This window comes from Podarcis bocagei (assembly GCF_964188305.1).
Source record: "Podarcis bocagei genome assembly, chromosome: 12".
Lineage (NCBI taxonomy): Eukaryota > Metazoa > Chordata > Lepidosauria > Squamata > Lacertidae > Podarcis > Podarcis bocagei.
Window position 1 is genome coordinate 37,595,700 of NC_138137.1, and position 21,863 is coordinate 37,617,562.

Here is a 21,863-nt window from a genome sequence, read left to right on the forward strand (position 1 = left end):
AGAAATGAATTCCTGCGAAGTATATTTTGAGTCAGATTTTGATTTCACTTTTGCGATTGGGTATTTTAGTCACTAGGAAAGGCATAAGTAATGTAGCAGTGCTCAAAACAAAAGTTAATACTGCACAGGAAGGGAAGCAGTCCAGAGAAGGATTGAAAAAAACAGGGGCTTATGTCTGGTGGACTGATAAGATGGATAGCATCTATTTCTGGAGTTGAACTTCCCAGTGATAAAGAGAAATGCTGTTCAAAGTATCATGGATAAACGACAGCAACGTATTCAACAGGAAAGCCTAGAGATGTGTCACTTCTCCCAGATAAATGTAAAATGGCACTGATGCTGCACAGCCTGTTTATTTCAATAGAGCTTATGCAGAAGCTGCAGTAGCAACACTTCAGTAAATACTAAATTGGGCAGAATATTGTTTCATCAGGTAAAAAGAGGTGAGGAAAAATATGTATATAAAATAAATCCCATTTTAAGTTACACTACTTACATTCTTTTACTGAATTATGCTTCCCAGTATTAAATCTGGTTATATATAATCCATGCACTTTGTTAAAGTGATCCAAATAAAAAGCTTGTTGAGAGAGAGAGAAAATGAATGCATCAGGTTTGTTAAGAAGAATATGTTTATTCTATTAATATTGCCAACTAAAGCTGTGGTGTCTTTCTGTTGCTTTTCCCAAAGGCATTGCATTGCAAACTTATGCAAACTTATTTATAGTGTGCCTAGTTGTGTAACTGGTGTTTTTTGTAGCTTTTGGCTAAGATTCCAATACCAAGACTTCCTGCTAATTCAACTACTATATGATATTAACAAAAAGTCAACCTGTCAGGTTTTTGAGACAAATTCATAGGTTTACTAATGTATTACTGATCTTATGGGGAGAAAGTGTGGTAATGGAAAGAGAATAAAATTCATTGGGAATTTTAACAAGCCAAGGGAGGCTGTGATATGTCAGGAGTGGGGAACTTTTTTTGAACCTCAGGGGCCACATGCCAATAGAGGGTGAGAGCAGAGACAAAGCAACAAAGTTCCATTTCACCTTTGTACAGAAGGTTACTTTCTGCACACATTCACACATCCCTCAGTGTCCTTCATACAGGCAACCAACAGCCATCATCAGACACATTCCAGTCAGGCAAAACACTTGAGTTTGAAATAGGGTTAGTGAGTGGTGTGGACTGAGGGAGGACAGCTGATGAGGGTTGTGCTTCATAGTCCAAAAAGAAATTAAGGGAGAATTAGCAGCACTATAGGGTTCCACAAGAACCCCAGATCTACTACCTTTAATTTAAGGGAGATACAGTGAGTCCCTTATTTTCTTATCGAGCAAGTCTGGGACCATTCTTGTCCCTAGGATCCCTGGAATACACATACAAGATTAAGCTGCCCCCTTTCTCCAACCTATTAAGTCCTTCCTGAAAGCTCTGTAGTTTCTTCCAACTAGCATTTCTTCACCTCAGGTTGGCTCCTCCCTCCAGGTAAGTTAAGCAAGGTCTTTAATTTTCTGCTTCTGCCTCTTCAGGGAGACGTGCCACTCTGCCCTTCCAGTCCGATCCTGCCTCAGCTGGGGTAGGTGGGGTCTGATTGGAGCTCTATAAACAGCCATTACTGTTTTTTTCAGAGCAGGGGATAAACTTGTTTTTTCTCCTTTTTCTTTTCCTCACTCTTTCAGTGAGTTACTGCCTTCTTCCCCTTAGTCTTCTTCACCACTAGAGGATGATTTGCAAACAATGACAAGCAGGGTAGACCAGTACCCTGAAATCCTTTACTGTGGGACATATGCACTTGGTGTGGCTGATGGTGTTTTGCCAAGGAACATGGTGATGGGTAGCTGGCACCTTTGTCTCCTCAACTGGTCAGGGCATGCTTGGGCAGCCTCCTGATCTGTGGATGCAGCTTTAACACGGGTGCTGATGTTTTTCAAATAGAAGCATTGTTTGAAGCAGGTCTGCCAACTGGAGCTGGCTCAGAACTCCTTTGCAGGTTACTTGAAGTGTGCATACAGCATGAGAACCTTCTTGTACAAGGTGCTGCCATTGATGAGGATACACCAATGGTTCATGCTTTCTAGCCATAGATTCAGTGCCTCATCCCACATGTGACTGGGGATCTTGGCAGTTGTAGGCGTACTGGGACTTGCTGCCCCTGAAGCCTGGAGTTTCTTCTCCCTATTAATGGCACATATGTTGGACTCATTCCTGCCACACTTGCATGCCACAGCACATGCTCATGCAGTCCTGTAAACAGTCCATCACTTCCAATTTCTCCTCAGGCTTGGGCACCAACCGCTGCCTCTTGGGTTTGCCATCACTCGAGGAAGATGATGGCGCTGTGTGTTTAGGTGCCATCTCAAAGAACAGCTAAAAAACCCCTCCAAACTCCACCACAATCACCCCCTCCCATCCTCCTTCCTCAAACTCAGAACTCTGCACAAGTCTCAGTGCAAGGGCTCTTGGGATTGCAATTACAACGGCCTATGGTATTGCTAGGTACTGTTTTCATGCCTTTTCTAACTGCTTCGCACCTCTTCTGGGGCTGTTTTAGCAATTTTAAAATTCACTTCCAGATTCGGCGCAATGTGCGTATACACGGTCATGTGCATATTGAACATGCATAAATAGGGGGCTGCCTGTAAACATCATCATCACAATAACACACACACACGTGGCATATTTAAAAGGCCATAGGTTGTTTAACTTGATTCTTACAGTTTCAGTATTTATACCCTGATGGAATGGAAAGGACTTTAAAAATTCTTTTGAAAATAAGAACTGAAAAAAGTTCAGGCAACAGAATAGTGTTTGATTAGAAAACGGGATGCTCTGATTATTTCCCCCATATCTCCTAATGAGCAGCTTGTTCTAACAAAGGTTGTAAGTGAATTGCTTTTTGAGCCTCTGCCTCTAATTTGCCTCTCTAAGGATCTGCCCCCTTTTGGAGAGCTAAATCTTCTTAAAGTGCCAGTCATGTCACCAGATGAGATCTCAAAATACCCATTTCCTGGATCATTAATACTATCTTGTACACAAGTGATTGTATAGAAAGAAAAGTGTGCATATACTGTTGTGAGATGAACTGCAACAGCCCTTGGCTATTCCTACTAAGTGAACAGGATTATTGCTGTTTTTCAAGTACAGCCCTATACTTAGAGCCAATCATTGCAGGGCCAGCTACATGCAATTAGCATGGGACTTTTGAATAACTGACCTATGCCTTTCAACTGTACACTTCTACTTATAGAAGTGGATTAAGATAACACATCTTTGTGGCTGTCTTTCCTTGCTTGTGGAATATTTTTACTGGTGCAGCTTGCCAAATCATAATTTCCTTAACTGCCTACAGCAAGAGGTTTTGTTTTTGTATCAGAGAACAATATTTAAAGACCATTTCAACCGTGGGAAACAAGTACTGAAGCTCTGTATCCCAGCTGTAGAAAGTATATCACTAAGATAGTGAACTTTTAAGAGAAAACTAAGGAACTTCAAGACTATATGAACACAGTGAAGAAGTGTAAAATTTGACAAAGATATGTACCTTTACGACAATGAAGATTTTGAAGGGGTAAGTTGTGAACATATTGTATGTGAGCGGGTTGGGTAGACATGTAAAATTTCTGATTATTTTTGAACCATAAGGGGAAATATGCCATCACCCCACTTTTTGAGGGAATGGGGAAATGGGTATTTGTGAAAAACTGAAATACAGGCAATATTCACTTTTTGTGTCTAACCTAAACTTAGTTTATAATCTTTTGTATATTTATAAAATTTAAAAGTAGATATGCTTTCTAACCTCCAACAGTAATTGCAAATATACCCACTTTATTTATTTTATTTTGAATGTTTTTAAACTGCCTTTCAAGACTACATCATTCTGTTCTATTAGATGAATGTGCAATCTGCTATACCCTTAGGTATCTAAGTATGCAGTAGCTTTTCCCAGTTGTGAAAACAAGGACAAATAAAATAAATAAAAACAATGTCATAATAAACAAGAGGAAGAGTTTCTTATCTATGCTTTGAGCCGCAACCTTATTATGTAGAAGCATAACTCATATTTTCAGGGACAAATAAACGCCCTAGTAAATTTGGCTGTACTGTTGAACTTATCAGTAGTACAGTATCATTATACATATCATATATAGTAATAGTGGACAAAATTAGCTATCCTGGAACCTTATATATTAATATGAGATCCCTTTCCAACATGGTAAATAATATAGTTTGATAATATATCTTAATTTTATTTCTTGAATCAGAATTAATGTTACAGCTTCTGATTCCTTTCTTTCAGTTTGAGCTTCACATGCTAGTTTATTCCTTGAATAAAAATTGACCCATACAAACAATCAGTTGTTGTTTTTTAATACAGTAGATGGAGGAGTTTGAGACAACTGAGTGTTGTACAAATGCTGCAGCACAGTTGTTGACAGGAGTGATACCCTGTCAGATTATAATACCTGCACTTGGAGTTTTGTACTGGTTGCTGATTTGTTACCAGGACAAGTTCAAGGTCTTACTATTGGTGTATAAAACTTTTAATGGCTTGGAACTTGTTTACTTGCGGGATCACAAGTGTGTCCACTCTACCACTTTAGTCTGCAGAACTAGCATTGTTACACATGCCACATTGTACTTGTTATACAGCTATAAGAAATTGGTATTTTAGTGTGGTACCACCCACACTTTGGAATTCCCTGTCTATTGACATCAGGCAAGTTCCTTTGCTTGTACTCTTTTCCGCACCTCCTTAAAATATCCAGAAACATTGGTGTTGATGTGTTTTAATTTTTTTACTGTTAATATTAGTGAACTTTATATGTTTTAAATAGTTTTAAACTTTTTATTTTAACATATATTGTCAATCAAGCATCATATTTTTTTGTTGTTAAATAAATAAAATAAAGACAAGACTTTGTCCCCATGCTGCAGAAGAAATATACTTTGGAGTCTCTCAAAGTGCAATTCTGCACCAAATACCTGAAACATGTATTCTGCGTTCTGTGCTTTGCAACATTTGAAAGTAGTTTCCTTGCATTATGTTTTGAAGTACATTACTTCTCTAGTATAGAATCATAGAATTGTAGAGTTTGAAGGGAACTCGAGGATCATCTAGTCTAACTCTCTGCAATGCAGGAATCTCAACTAAAGCATCCATGACAGATGGCCATCCAACCTCTGCTTAAAAATCTTCAAGGAAGGAGAGTCCACTACCTTCTCAGGAAGACCTTTCCACTGTCAAAGAGCTCTTACCATCAGAAAGTTCTTCCTGATGTTTAATTGGAATCTCCTTTCTTAGAATTTGAAGCAATATATCATTATATTATATTATTAAGAGAAGGATTCCAATAACCTTGAAAAAAGTAGTTAACTTATTGCTTGCCTATGTAATGTGTGTAATGTGAAGGTGGGATATAAATATTTAAACAGTAACATCCACATGTAATATTTGCTTTGCTTTTTCAATAGAAGAGTTTTGCAGTAGAATGAATTGGCTTTAATAACATTATTTTAAACACAACTTCTTATATGTAAAAATACTGTAATCATCATCCAGATTTTTCAATTTCCTCCCAAATTTCAATTCCCTCCCCTTTTTATGCCTTTTTATCCCCCATTTTGGACCCCCCTCCCCCACCTAGGCTTACAGATTTTTTGTTTGGTGTTAGGATATAAAGTTGAATGTGTTTAAGAACCCATGAGGTCCCAATTGAAGAAAATATTTTCATATCCTGATCCCACACAAGCAATTATTTCTGAGTCACTGCACAACAAAGTACAGCCGGAAGTGTGACAGAGAAATTAGGGGTTTTCACCTAGATTCAAAACGTGCTGTTAATTACAATTACAGGAAAAGATTAATTCTGAATTTCAGTAGTGTAGACTAGAAACACAGTCATATAAATTCAACCTACTCCTTGCAAATATAGTACAACAATAAAAACAGCAGTTTATTATTAAAATAATAATAGAAATAGAAAAAAAATTGCTGTAGCATTGTGGTCATTAGTAGCTTTGTGGTCATTAGGTGATTTGGGGCAAGGGGCAAGCAGGCCTTGGACTAGCTCCTTGATGTCATGGTAGGCTGGATAAGGGCAAATAAACTGAACTTGAATCCCAGCAAGACAGATCTCTGTTGGCAATCGTTCCCATGTCTGAGAAATAGAAGTTGTCTGCAATGAATGAACATAGATGGCTGCCTCATACTGTGTACTGGATGAGAGCCAACAAACCGAAGCTCAATCCAGATAAGGCTGAGGTACTGTTGGCCAGTTCCCTAGACTACCTGGCTGCCTGCAGAGAGGTTGCCTGCTCTTGATGGGGTTTAACTCCTTTTGAAGGAGCAGATAGGCAGCTGTGGGCTACGTCTGGATCCTTTTGTTGTCACTTGAGGCTTAAGTGAGCTCAGTGGCAAGGAGTGCCTTTCATCAGCTTTGGCTAGTGGCCCAGCTGTGCCCCTATCTGAACTGGAATAGCCTAACTACTGTTGTCAATGCTCAGGATACCTCTAGGTTAGATTATTTCAATATGTTATACATGGTGCTGCCTCTGTAAATGGTTCGGAAACTTCAGCTGGTGCAGAATTTGGTGGCCAGGTTGCTTACTGAGGCAAGACAGTTTGAGCATATTACACCATCCTGACCAACTGCACTGGCTGACAATTAGTTTCAGTGCCCAATTCAAAGTGCTGGTTTCGACCTATAATCCTTAAATGGCTCAGGACCGCAATACCTTAAGGACTGCCTTTTTATGCCTTGAGATCACAGATGAAATGTGGAAGAAGAAGAAGAAATTAAAGAAGCAATGGCTATATCAAGATAGGAAACAAATATGAAAATATCTTGACCGCTCACTACAGTACTTCAAATAGTGCAAATGCCTAACTTATTAGTGGAAATATTTCCTTTTGCTTTGATTCTATGATCCTGAAGGTGATAGTTCCTTTCTAAAGCTAACAGGACCAGTGGTCAGGGATGATGGGAGTTGTAGTCCCAAAACATCTGGAGGGCCAAGTTTGGGGGTGCCTGGGATAGAGGCACACGTACTGTATATATATTAAAGAGGTAAGACACCGTCCTAATTAGAAAACAGATAATTCATTGTTGAAATACTCTTGACGAAACAAAAACCATGTTTGCAGTATCTATAAATTGTCGCCTTTCACCTCCTCTTTCTAATTGTATTGCTGTTTTGTTGTTGTTATGGTTATCCTGAACGCCTACTGTGCTGGTAATGTGGTAGCTGAAATGAGAGAAATACTTTATCATTTGTTATATATTTCTGTGGTAAGCTCATTTATATGCCACTCTTAATTTAGAAGATTCCAGAGCAGTTATTAATCCAGAAACTATAATTAGTATCATGTCTTCAAGTATGTTCTTTGTGATTCAGTCCTAATTAAGCATTTCTAAGTTCAATTTATTTCAGTGGTAGAGTGAAGTATATTCAGTGGGACTTAGAATTGCTTAACCTTAATGAGCTCATAGTTTCATGCTAGTAAATACAGGACAGGATCAATTTAATTTGGTTTTTTTTTCGTTTACAACATGTTTAGGCTACATTGCAATGTTCCTTTCCCCCCTCCCCAATTAAATGCATTACCAGTCCTTCACTGGCAGCTACCAGGGCAGGTTACAACAATTTACTTTGTAAATGGTTAAACAGATTGCAATCACTGGAATAGGAAAGGCCCTGGAAACATGGATCTCATGTAGCAAAAGCCAGTCCAAAGCCGTGGGCTTTCAGCATTAGCTGAAAGCTGTTTGGTGAAGAAGCCAGACACACCTCTGTGCAGGAGGAATTCCACAACTTAGCGGCTCCTGCAGAGAATGCCCTTTCTCAGGACACCCCTACCCCAACCTTCTGAGGGCAGAGGAAATACCAAGAGGACCACATCTGCTGATCTTAACACCTGGGAGGGTCTGTAGAGAAAGAGAGAAGGTCTTTCAGATATTTGAGGCCTAAATCATTTATGGCTCTAAACACCACCATGTTTTGCACCTTGAACTGCATGAGAAATGAACTGGCACCCAGTGCAGCTATTTTAGAACAGGGGTTATTTGATTTCTAAAGGCAGTCCCAGCTAGTAAGGTAGCTGCTTCATTTTGGACCAGTCATCATCAAGGCCATTTCCACTTATAGCACACAGCAATAATCCAATCTGGAACTTTCCAGAGAATGGAATACCATGGCCAAGTCACCTCACCAAGAGGCTATAGCTGACCAACCAGCCATAGCTGGAAATAGGCAGTCCTGGTCAACAAGGGCTACCTGGGCCTCAAGTCACAATGTTGGCTCCAGGAGTACTCCTAGGTTACAAACCTGTTCCTTCCAGTTCCAGTAGACAGCAACCCTGTCTAAAACAAGCTGTCTTCCCACCTGGACTTGGGAACTTGGAACCCATAGCACCTATGCCTTTTCAGGATTCAACTTCAATTTGTTGACCCACATGCAGCCCATGACTGTTTACAACAACTGTAGTATGAGAGTAATTGAACTTATTTGTGCAAGGATGCCTGAGGCTTCTGGATGCTGGTGTTTTCCTGCCTGTGTCACCATGGTTTACATTGCTGGCAGGTTGTGTGTAGCGTGGCAAGACGTGATAGCGATGTCTCTCTGTCAGCATGATTTCAGCCAGTAGTTTTATAATGTACAGCAAAACAAACAAAATATTTTGTTTAGTCATAGGAGCAAAAAAAAGTGCTTGTATTCAGCATTACTGATCTTTACAAATTAATCCAGTTGACCTACATTTTTGTACAATTTAAAATTGTTCCTTCACGCTAATAAATGAGCCGTCTCATCTGAAATGTAGCTTTTATTCTAATTGTACAATTCACCTATTACCTGAGGCAGAAATCTTCAAATGTTGGTGCTTCAGAGTTTAGAATGACTTTCTATTGTTCATCTTGGTGTATACCCAAGGCTACAACTTTTAATTCCCTGCTCCAGGATGTAGTTCTGTGAGTATACGTGCATAGCATTCAAAGGTAAAATTGTACCAGTAGTGGATTCATGAACTAGCATACATTGCCCATTCCTGAACATGCTTATTCAAAAGTAAGGTCCAGTTAATTCATTCATTAACTGATCTTACTTTGGATGATAACATTGTTCACTGAACACTGGGTAAGGGGATCGAGCACAATGAGAGGCTCAACTCCTGACTTTCTTGTGTATCACCAAACCCTTCTACAGAGTCTGCATACTAATATGAACCATGAAAAAAGTAGACTGTAGTATTTATTTAGAGAAGATTTATAGTCTCTGGGGTGGCAGGCAGAACATTATACAGAACAGGTGAGTTGTTTGCTCCATCTTGGTACCTACTCCATGTTACAGTGGAACCTCGGTTGTCAAATGTAATCTGTTCTGAAAGACCAGTCGACTTCCGAAACGTTCAACAACCAAGGCTCAATGGGTGGTCAGGAAAGTCTGTGGTGAAAATTGAGAAATGTGCCTTGGAAGCCATTCAACTTCCCAGGCGCATTCGAAAATGGAAGCAATTACTTCCAGGTTTTCGGTGTTCGGCTTCCGAAACGTTCGACTTCCAAGAAACTAAAAAACAAGAGTTTCCACTGTATTGTTATGTTTTTTACCTGCAGAACCTGACATTCTTTGCCAAGAGAGAGCCTGACCTCTGATGATTGTCAGCTTGTGCCAGCTGAGCCCAGTAGGGGCGGGCAAAGCTCCCCCCCCTTGGGGGGGGCATTGAGGGCGTAGGACAAGGACAAGGATCACCATCTTCAAATCTTTATGTTTTCTTGGACTTGTATTATGGGCCTGGGAGGAGTGAGGAGTCAGCTGGAGGGAATAGGGCATAATGAGCTGGCCCTGTCATGTTTTTCTTCATAGTACCAAAGCTATGGTAATGTCTCTGAGAAGAGATCATGGATTTAATTTTAAGAGATGAGGCTATGTTCCTATGCACACCTGTTTGGCAGTAATCCTTATTAAACTCAGTTGAATTTATTTCAGGATAAACAAACATAGGATTGTATTGCATGTGTAGGTTTATTGTTGCATTCAGATATTTTAAGCCATTTTTAAGGTAAATGTACTAAAATAAATTAAAATCTATTTAAATTTTAAAATATGTGATATATATGTAAAGCCTTAATTCCCCCCTTCTTTTCTGGCCTATGCATAATGAAAAGATGAAAGGAATTGCTTTTCCATGAAAAGGCATTATGTACTCCCCCTCCGGGACTTCTGAGATTTTTCATAGAATTCTTGAATCATCCCCAATACAAATCTGGTGAAATCTTGGAAAGACCTTGGAAAAATACAAGTCTGAAATCTAGGAAAGACCTGGCTAATACCAAGTGCTTCCTTGCCTGCACTCTATCTTCTGTTGAATGGTTTCTTTAAATGTAAAGGTTCGTCACTGTTCCACCCGATGTATGTGTCTTTAAGGGGCCGGAGCAAGGGCCAGAGCAAACTAACGAGACCCAGATTTACAGCTGTGAAACATAGCAGGTGCTGCTGAGTTGTACTGATTAAACTATGTCAGCAATTGGGTAGAGTATATAAGGAGCAGCACCTAGCTCTCCCATTACCCTGGGGGATGGGTTGGTGGTTGGGTCATGTTTGTTTGTTGATGTATTTAGTGTAAATGGAGTTTTTGTTTTTCTTATTAAAACCTTCTTTAAGTTATTTTTGAGTCCCTTTTTAATGCATGGTCTCCCCAGCAAGCTCTCTGCAGCGCTACCATACTGCAAAAAGCCAACACCCTTTAGCCAGTCTCTCTCTAATTCACAGGTCTAATTAAAACCTCACAGGTATTTTGTCTAGGATTGTAAAAAGTTACTTCTGAATGGATTGTATGGGTAATATATTTTACTCACTGTCCAAGTGTCAAACTCCAGGACATCATTATTAGAAATAGTTACTATAGCATTAGTGAAATAATATTGTAACTCTTATTTAGAGGGCGACCCTAGTCAGTTGTATCTATGTGAAGCCCCAGGAAACATGGGTCTAGTTGAACAGTAAAAGATCTGATAATGACTTCATAATCATAATCATAATATTATTTTATATCCCACCCATCTGGCTGGGTTTCTCCAGCAACTCTGGGTGGCTTACAACATATAAAACACAACAAAACGTCAAACATTAAAAAACCAAGATATCCTATACAAGCAACAAACGAAGAGGAGGAGGAGGAGGAGGAGGAGGAGGAGGAGAAGAAGAAGAAGAAGAAGAAGAAGAAGAAGAAGAAGAAGAAGAGGTTTACAGTTATACCCAAATTAAAATAACCACCAACCCCAACTTATCATTTACCCAACACCAACCCAACAAAAATGAAACAGAGGAACCCAAATTAGAATGATTAATTAATTCATTTAATTAAAATGAATTAAAAGATGGGGGACCAAAGCACAGTGCTGTAAGTATAATAGGGTTGATTTTGGAGAACTTTAAAAGCACCCTTTGTACATTCTTGAGATCACCCAATTTACTCTTTATTTTAAAAACACAGACTACCTTCTCACACATCAATGCCTAAGTTGGTACGTTTGTGCTGTTCAATGAACCATTGTTATGCAAGTGCTAAAAGCATTCACCACTCATCCATTCACCTAGGCTAGTTCAGTGTTTCCCAACCACTGTTCCGTGGCACACTAGTGTGCCGCGAGATGTTGCCTGGTGTGCCGCGGGAAAAATTAAAAAATTTGAAAGTTTTTTTTTTAAAGTCAAATTTTCGATTGGGGCGCCGTCACTAGATGACCCCTGGGGTTCCCTCCCTCCCGCTCTGCGCCTCCCTCCTCCTCCTCCTCCTCCTCTGGGGAGGCCCTTCCTGGCTCTCGGCCAAGGCTTGGCGGCTGCCACTCACTCACTCGCTCGCCCACCCGTCCCTCCATCCCTGCACCCGGCCTCTCCCCCTCCGTCCCCGGCGCGGGGGCTGCCAGGATCCATAGTCCCCTCGCCCTTGGGCTCCGCGCCCGCGCGGGGTGCGCGAACTACGTTTCCCAGCGTGGCCTGGCGGGCCGGGCGTTTTGTTTGAAGCGCTCTTCTCCCGGCCATGGAATGAGCGCAGCGGCGGCGGCCGGGCGGGCAGGGGCTCTTCTGCGCAGACCCCGCGCAGCCTGCCTGCGCCCCCGCAGAGATCGGGCGGCAGGATGGAGCCCGGGGATCCCCGCGGAGGCGGAGCGGCGGAGGCTGCCCCCCAGGTAGGGCTGCGTCGGGGGGGGGTGTTATTTTTGCAATGCTGCATCCGCGCCGGAGGGGACGCATCGGACCGCGGGGAGACCCCTTGGCGGGCGTGCAAGGCAATGCATGCGTGCAGGCGTTGCATGGAGTGCAATGCAATGGCAACGCGGCGCCCTGCATGCATGCATGCAACTTCCACCGGCGCTCCGGACTTGGCAGGTGAGGGGGGTCCCCAGTGGGCGGCAGAGAGAGCCGGGAGGGCAAAGGGGAGCCGGGGGGAGCAGCGCTGCTCCCCGAGCCGAGCCCGGGGGGAAACTTCGGCGTCATTGCGCCGGGTGTTGGAAGCGGAGGCTGGCGGGGGCCCCTCACCTGCAAAACCTGGTCGCCTCTCATATATTTCGTGCATTGCATTCATCGCCCACTTTCTCCTCCAAGGAGCTCCCGGGGGCGCGCGTGGTTCTCCCCGTGTTATCCTCGCAACAACAGCCCTGCGAGGTGGGTCAGGCGAGTGGCCCAAGGGAGCACCCAGGGATTGTCCTGGCCAGGTGGGGTGATTTGAACCCTGCTCTCTGCCCGGTCTTCGTCCTCATTTAGCCCCCACATGTGCATGACTGTGCATGACTGAGGTTTCCCCCCCTCGTATTGGCTATGGTGTGAGTCTGTGCTGTTAATTAATGGGGTTCTGCCTTCGGAGAAGATGAGCCAGCCCTCAAGGAGGTGATTATGTAATTTGCTAGCAATTCATGTCCCTCCCGGCGTGACGCTGCGCGCTGACGTCACGGGGCTGTAATGGTGGTGTGCCTCGAGATTTTTTTCATGAAACAAGTGTGCCTTTGCCCAAAAAAGGTTGGGAAATGCTGGGCTAGTTGATATGTTAAAAGTTGAGCATATGGACTAATATTTGTCTCTGGTTTTAACATTTGGGCTGGTTTTGTTTTGAGACACATCCAAAACGTTGGCTGTAACCCAGATGCATTTTGACAGCCTAACATGTATAAGGTACTTTGTCTTCATGGGCCCTCAATTTCACTGCTGCATTGACTTTTTGAAAAATGCTCTTCCATTCTTAACCCAAGGAGGTTTATATCAGCACCTGGCATGTAGAAAAGAAGACATTGCCAACTGTCTCCATGTTATCTTAGAACCAGTTACCTAACAGGTGAAAATTCAAAGTTATAATATATTAAGTTAAAGGATTAACACAAAAACAAAGAGGGAAAGGAATTGCTGAATTAACTAACAGAACTGGAATACAAAAAAGGGAGGTGTGAGGAGGTCAGGGAAGTAAGGAAATGAAATGTAAGGCATGGAAAGATTGATGTGTTTTTCTTTTAAGTGTTTTTTATCTTTTTTCTGTATTTTGTATTTTTTCCTTTTTATTTCTTTTTCTTTCCCCCCCTCTTTTTATTTATGTAATCTTCTCTTTGAAACTTTAATAAATATCATTAAAAAAAAAATCTTAGAACCAGTTACCTTGGTAGGAAAAACTCAGCAAACATCCATTGTGTTTACCGTATTTTTCGTCCTATAAGGCGCACCGGCCCATAAGACGCACCTCATTTTTGGGGGAGAAAATGAATTTTAAAAAAATCCCCCCCCCAGCCCTGGCTGCCGCCCCAAGCCTTGCGCTCACCTGCCCGAAGCAGGGGAAGCCCTCCGGAGGGCTCCCCGTGCTTCGGGGTGACAGGCTGCCGCCCCAAGCCTCGCGCACCCGGCGGGACCTCCTGCCGGGCGCGCCAGGCTTGCAGACACTCGCCCAAAGCAGGGGGAGCCCTCCAGAGGGCTCCCCCTGCTTCGGGCGACAGGCTGCCGCCCCAAGCCTCGCGCACCCGGCGGGACCTCCTGCCAGGTGCGGGAGGCTTGCAGACACTCGCCCGAAGCAGGGGGAGCCCTCCGGAGGGCTCCCCGTGCTTCAGGCGACAGGCTGCCGCCCCAAGCCTCGCGCACCCGGTGCTTGAGGAGAGATCCGCGAAGCCTGGACGCGCTGAGATCAGCGCGCGCAGGCTTCGGGATGCCGGCAACTCTCCCCAAGCAGCGGGAGCGTTCCCGCTGCTTGAGGAGAGATCCGTGAAGCCTGGAGAGCGAGAGGGGTCGGTGCGCACCTACCGCTCTCGCTCTCCAGGCTTCAGCGAAAGCCTGCATTCGCCCCATAGGACGTACCCACATTTCCCCTTCATTTTTGGAGGGGAAAAAGTGCGTCTTATAGGGCGAAAAATACGGTACATTCCTGCTGAGAAGTATTACACATTTGATGAATGCTGATGATCTGTTTTAGATTGTGTTAGCGCTGTTAAGTTCTAGTAGTATGGGGAGATGATGCAGAGGTGCCTGGTATGTAGACTAAATAGTGGGAAATATATAAAGCTTTATAATTCCTAAATTCAGTAGTTAGATTGCGAGCCCTTCAAATTTAGATGATTTCTCACAAGACTCCTAAATTCTGTATTCAGGGGGGAAAGGGCACATAGAAACTGTAAATAGGGATTGTGACATACTAGATTTGTTTAAAGAAACCTTCAACAGATAAAATGTTATAATCAGCTGTTTCTAGGGAAGGAGAGAACTGAGGTTACCTAGGGGTAATGACTAGTGTAATTACTGGGACATTGGAACCTGCAATTATAGAATCTTCTTACTGAGAAATGAATAAAAGCCCTGAGAGGTTTCACTTCCCATGATGAATTGTTTGTATACTGTTGTTTGCAACCAAGTACGTTTTGGATATGAATCCCTGCATTTTAATTCATAAATGGCAGTGTGTCATTAGTTAGCTTTGGAATTATTTGCCATTCAATGTATAGATTAGGAAGTGTATAGTTTGATGATATTACAATTTTCTTTTATATTGCTTATAAGAATTTAAACTTTGAATATTTCCCATTTTTTAATTTATATTTTCAATGCAAATTGTTATCTGTAAGTAGAATCAGTGGTATTGCACTAAGCCTCCCCCCTCCTTTTAATGAGTGGACAGCAGGTGGTGGGATAACTTGCTCCAGGGTTTGAAGGAGAAGGGGGCAGATGCTTTAAAGAGTTTTTTTCAATCCTCCCTCCTATCTCAAAGCCTTTTGCAAGTCTTCCCATGATCATTTCTTAATGTCAACAACCTCTTAGCCAGGCTTCCTCAACCTCGGCCTTCCAGATGTTTTGAGACTACAATTCCCATCATCCCTGACCACTGATCCTGCTAGCTAGAGATCATGGGAGTTGTAGGCCAAAAACATCTGGAGGACCGAAGTTAAGGAAGCCTGTTCTTAGTTATAGACCATTGGCAGGATTTGTGCCTCATTGCTGATTACATTTGGCTTCCTTGGTTTGTTATTAAGGATTATTTCTGATGCTTTAGTGGGATAAATTCTACGTATGTGGGTTGCCTAATTCGGAGTGGGGGGCTGTTCTGGTTTGCTTTTTCTAATTTAGGTCATTTTGTGGGGAGCAGACCTTTTGGGGCTGTGTGTTGCTCCAAGAAGCATTTGCTGCTCATGTTTGCAGGCTTACATAAATGCATATAAATAATATAGAATCAAATTAATTGTATATAGCTTTACTCACAGGAATCTTTGGCGTTTGTAACTGATAATGCTGAATCTACGTGGAGGAACATATTGCATTAGTGACAATTAATTGTTTCTTTTTAATTCTTTTGATGATTACTTCAATTGAGTTTAAATTTTGTATCTAGTTCAATTTGTTTGATTAGTTGGATTGTTCATCATTATGATATATTGTTTTGTTATGAGATTGCTCATAGTGGCTTACAGCCATTAAAGCAGCAATGCAAATGTACTGGACGAGTGAGAATTTTCTAAATTAAACAAGCAGTGGTAGGCTTGATTGTTAATGGTCAGAGACCATTAGGGGACAAGTTTGCTCTCCACACCAATATTTACCAATACAGCCTGATTACCTTTCACATGCACAGCTTCTACCCATATAAAGCAACCCGGACTCTGGGATCATCACCTGAGGCCCTTCTTTGTGTGCCTCCTCCACAAGAGGTCCAGAGGGGGGGCAACACGAGAATGGATCTTTTCTGCAGCGGCTCCCCATTTGTGGAATGCTTTGCCCAGGAAAGTTTATCTGGTGCCTTCAGTATACATCTTTAGGCACAAGGCAATAATGTTTCTCTTCAACCAGGTCTTTGGGTGATTAATATTCTGCAGCCTTTTCAATGTGATTGTGGAAGGGGGGGCGGGGCAGGCAGTTATTGCTTGTTTTGTTTTTGTTTTAACTATTTATTTTGTGCTTTTTGTCTTGTGAATCTCCCTGAGATCTTCAGGTGAAGGTGGTATATAAATTTAATACATTTATAATAATGTACATGCATGGCTGCAATTTATTTGAAAGGGGGGAAATTGGGGAGTAGGGAAAATATGGTAACAGACACATAGCTATCACCTCCAATAGTGAAAAATTCAGAAGCAGAGCTGAAGAAGGGAGTAGGGGTGAAGGTTATGCAGAGCATTTCCTTTTTCCTTTGCTCACAGCTTCTAGCAGGTGTTTGGAGGTGGGCAGGGACAGCTCCAAAGAGTGGACTGGTTAGGAATTTTCATAAGCATGAAGATAGCAAAGGGTCTGCTGGTCCAGCACTAACACCATTCTCACTATTCATAGAATGCCCAAGGAAGTCAGAGGAAGAAAGGCAAAATTACATGTTTCACATTTTCAAGGTTAAGGGGTCTCCCTGAAAATGACTTGCTCACCATCTTAAAAAACCTGGAGACTATAGTGGAAAAAGGTGTTAGAAGTGTTCATTTTTGCCTTATGAGGGCCTGAACCCATTGTTGGTTCAGGGTATCATGGGTCAAAAAGCTTCATCCCCATCCCTTGTTCAGGTCTATGCCCCATGTTCTGTCCATTACAGTGGCCACGGTGTTGGATGGGGAATATGTAATAGGGGATTCTTCCTCTCTCTTCCTCACATGACAGCACAATATAAATACATTTTAATCCTTCAACATAAGCCCTGCAGTACGTGATAACACACGAATTACTATTATCAACACAATACTGTACTCTATTGGGGAGGATCCAAATCTTAATCTGGCAAAATAAGTGGTGTTTGTCTATGCAGTGTGATTCTCATTAAAAACTCAGGAATGAGCAGTATGTGACATAGCCTAGACATTGAGTGAAAGAAATACATTTTATGACAGATATTACAAAAAAATAAAAAAAAATGGAGCACAATAGCAGCTATTTCTGCTTTCAAGAGACCTTGCCGTTTTCCAGCTGTTTACCCTTGAGAAGTAAAGTGGTAATTTGACAGACTAGCAACACAGTGTGATGTGAGCATCTGCGTAAAAGGCTGTTCATATGGAGCATGCCCAGTGATGTGAAAAGCTTCTAGCCCCACCCCCACAACACACCGAGCTCTGAAGAGATGAAATGAACTTTGCACTTGCAAATGTTACATTTTGCACAGGATTTGTAAAGATTCTTTTATAAGCACTGTATTCTAAACAGTTAAAAAAAATAGGCAACAAAGGCAGTTAACAAATAACAGCAGCAAAGGCAGGTTTTTTTTTTGTATGTACTGAGGATTGCATCAGTGTAGCATCTCTTACATTATATTTGGTCTGGAAATTCCCCCCACTGAATTAATTAAACATCTTTGCTTTTTGGTGCCATGGGAAAATTAAAAATTTACTTACACTAGAACAGAGACATTGAGGACTTGCAAAACTGAGGAAAGAGCTTGCAGCAGAGCATGGATAGGAAAAGAACAGTGATTCTGCGGTGTTCAGTGTGCACATGTTTTATGAGAATCAGTGCTGGGCTCTGCAGCTGCGGACAATAACTAAGCTGTCTGGCTAATGAAGGCCACCTGGATCAGGCTTCTGAAAAGAGCCAAAGGAGGACGGCTGAAGAATTCTGATATCTGTGTAAGCTCTAAATTTCAATTCGCTGGCATATTTTGCATTGCAGGTGGGATGGGGGAAGGCTTTCATTCTGTTTGAATTAGCAGTTTCCATTCTTTTGCTTGCAACAAGGAGGAAAATCTGAGATGTAAGTTGTTTACATAGTTATTCTAGCATTGTGACCAGGGGTTGGACATGTGCTTGACTCCAGACATGTTCTGTCAGCTGCAATTTGATTTGTGGTCATTTCTTTGTTTTTGCTGAAGGGCTGAGATTTGTGCCGTGTTATTTTTTCTGATGGGGAAAGATAGTGTCAGGTGAGGAGGTGCTCTGCAGTTAAGATAAAATTAATAGTTTAAAGCAGACACTGAGGTGCTTCTCAGGTGTAAGGATTTCTCTTAGCAACTTCGTATTTTTTATCTGAATGCTGCTTTTAGTGAGACTCAAATGGCCTTATTTGTGGCTTGCTTATCTAAAGCTATCCTTGAAACAGCTGCACGTCCTTCAGCTCTGCACTGCACCATTACGGTTACTTCACGGAAACTAGCTCTGCATAGCAAAAGGCATATGCAGATTAGAATGAAGGAGAAACAGCAAGTATAGAGCTGGAGAAAGAATGCTGGTTTTCAGAATAGCCTCAGGGTTAAAACAATTTACATAGTAATTCTCATTGATGCTATTGGGAATCACAGGTTTTTAGAATTTGTTAAACGAGGATTTATATCAAAGTGCTGCAAATAAGAATTCTGAACTAGTATATATTTTTAAAGAACGCAACACAGTTTTCTTCATTTGTAATATATTCCTTTTGTCCAGGGTTCGGCGGACTCCTACACTAGCCGTCCATCTGATTCAGATGTATCTCTTGAGGAAGACAGAGAGGCAGTGCGGAGAGAGGCAGAGCGACAGGCCCAGACGCAGCTGGAAAAGGCAAAGGTAAGATGCTGTTTCACTCTCTAGATTAATGGAAATGTTGTTTCTAGTAGAACCTGTTGTCTTACTAAATCATCATTGACATCTTTTCCTATGCATGATAAAGGCACAGTACAACGCTCATTTGCCCCTAGTATGTTCTGACTACTATAGTTTTATAGAAAAACGAAGCACTTGGATTTTGCATATGAAAAACAAACTAGTGAAAAGTTGCTTTTTAGTAAATATATAGAGATATTCCAGAATCTTATATAGAACATGGAATCCCAGATTCTCTCCCTGAGTGTGAATACTACTATTTTTCTTTGGTGATTTTGAATTGTGAGTATATGGGGCCAAAGATGTGTGTGATAATATTGTTGGTAAAAGGATGTTGTTTAAAAGCAACTCTTGCATCACTCTTTTTATGCTGCTGCTGCTCCTTTGACTTCACTTGTTGCCTTCCATATATGTCTTAGTACAATAATTTTAATGTAATTTTAATTATCTATATCTTTAGTTTCTTTAGAATGTAGTCTTTCACATCTATATTCTCTAGTCTCTTTACCTCACACTGTTCTTTAAAAAAATCTTTCTAATATTCCATATACTTGTTCATCCTATTTTTCTCATTGTCTGCTTATATGTGTATATATTTATTTTAAAATGTATCTCCCACCTAATTCAGAAATTGTATTGCTGCTTGCAACTAAGTTCAACAAAATCCACCCTGTGTTTAAAACCATCTTCCAAATAAACAATTTAAAAGGTCATGTTAAAGCATCATCAAGGTCTTCAGCATTAAAGCCTCTTCTTTAGGGAAAGGCTTTGCAACGTTATTCTGAGGATTTTAAGTTGTGTGTTTTCACTCTTAGTATATTGATGAATGTGCATTGATTCCAAGAACAAGCATTTACCTAATTTTAAAGATTTGGTCCAATCTTTGGAAAGGTTGCCTGATCCTTTTTTCATAACTAAGGTATGCTAGATCAGTGGTAGCTTTTTGAGGATGTTACACTTGATTTCTTGGGGGGGGGAATGCTTATGCTATGACATTCTTAAATAATGGGCTGTTGTTCATAATCATAGCCAATTGCTTGGAGGCTTCAAGCCCTTTGCAATAGGACAAATTTGTGGTACTGGCCTTTGAGGTGCACTTTTTTAGATGGTCCATTTAAGAGCCTTTGAGCTCTGTCTTTTTAGGTTTCCTGCTGAATCTGATGTGCTCTCCCAGCTGCCCTGAAGGAATACTGTTGTGTTCTCTCCCAGCTGCCCTGCTTTAATTCTGAACTATGGAGACAGAAAGCTGCTAAAGGGTTGCAAAATTTAGATCAGTAACTTTTGTATTTTCCCATGATGGCCATCCTGAGAAGTAACTAATGGGTCTGGGTTGTCAGAGTTTGATAGCTGTGAATATATGTGACGGTTTCTTCCTACTCTTACAGACTGCATTTTTATGATACAAATCAACTGCTCTAGGAAAGAATATGTATTTTACTATCAGTGAAATTAAACTTTCAAAGAAAACAGATAAGAATTTACAGAGAAATAGGAATAGCATTAGTGCACTCACTAATGCTAAGCTGATGCATCTCTTACTGATGAGTAAATCTATGTGAGTGTTGCTATGGGAATTTGGCTTAGCAATGCTGACTTGAATGCATGGACAGCCCTTATGTAATATTCATGACCTCTAGCAAAGCTGCCGTAGGAGTTCACAGAGAAACTGCCAGCAGACCTTGACTTTTTAAAACTGTATTTCCATGCATCAAAATGGTGTTCTCACTTCGGTAGGCTCAGGAATAATCTCCAGGTCTGACATTGTCTCTGACTGTGAGACAACTTGTAAACAGTGGACGTGGGAGGGCACTGGCAGTGTTAAGCTGGTGTTTCATTACTGCAAGATGTTAATGTTTGACATCATTTTTTGCATTAATAAGAATGTTAACTGAACACTAAATGGCAAACAAGACAGGAAAATGTATATTGTCCAATACTCATATTTAACAATTCCTTGCCATTTTAAGATATTTAAAAGCAGTTATTTATTTTTAATATTGTGGATGAAAATAGTGATCCTGATTAATGTGATGACACTTCTTTTTGTCATAAAAATGTAGAAAATGTTGGCATACATGAATAATGCACAATACGTTGATGGAAACCTAAGAGCACATAAAAAAGTTTGTGAATACACAATCAATGGTGTCCATTTTACTTTCTAACTTTAAGGTCAAACCTCCCCCAAATGATAAGCAGTGGTGTACATAAATACATGTAAATAGGAAACTGTTCTTGTTTTGGAAAGTGTTCTTGGCTCTTAAAGTTTGCGTTGCTTCTCTTGTTTCAAGGTTAGTTAACAAGTTTTCCTGAATTGTAAAATCTTTTCAGCTCCAATGCAACTGTGCAAATGCTGCCAACGTGTGGTTATCTTAAAAAATAGTTTTTAAGTAAACCATTCCCTTTTTAATGCTAAAAATTCACAAATTTATTCCCATATAGCCAGTGCTTTTTTCCTAGAAAAAGAGCTGGAACTCACAATGAACACTTCCCTTGTTCTCTTTGAATGGCAATGGTGCCCATCTGAGAGATGCTGGAACTGAGTTCCGGCAAGTTCTGGCTGGGGGAAAAAGCCCTGCATGGAGCTAATACAGGCATAGGCAAACTCTGCCCTCCAGCTGTTTTGGTACTACAACTCACATCATCCCTGACCACTGGTCCCGTTAGCTAGGGATGATGGGAGTTGTAGTCTCAAAACATCTGGAGGGCTGAGTTTGCCTATGCCTGAGCTAATAAATGCATACTTAGATTACGCTAGAACAGGCCAAATCTACAAAAGAAGGGTAGTGCTGCCCAATAATAAAAGGTTGGGAAACTGCTCTCTTCTATACTCTTTAAACCTACCAAAACCTTTGAAGGACAACC

The 21,863-nt window shown here is 41.3% G+C and overlaps 1 protein-coding gene across 10 annotated transcripts in view; it reads left to right on the plus strand.

The window, feature by feature from the left end:
• The window catches only part of CACNB2 (calcium voltage-gated channel auxiliary subunit beta 2), a 140,437-nt gene that overhangs the window by 79,002 nt on the left and 39,572 nt on the right, over nucleotides 1-21,863 (plus strand). For 6 of the 10 annotated variants that reach the window (XM_081163213.1, XM_081163211.1, XM_081163214.1 and 3 more), the window contains one exon: nucleotides 18,843-18,962. In XM_081163213.1, the coding sequence (XP_081019339.1) occupies nucleotides 18,843-18,962 (120 nt within the window). Of the gene's footprint in view, nucleotides 1-3,272; nucleotides 3,572-17,532; nucleotides 18,051-18,154; nucleotides 18,175-18,842; nucleotides 18,963-21,863 lie in introns of those variants that run through there. The other 4 variants (XM_081163218.1, XM_081163216.1, XM_081163219.1 and 1 more) reach the window with 4 other exon arrangements.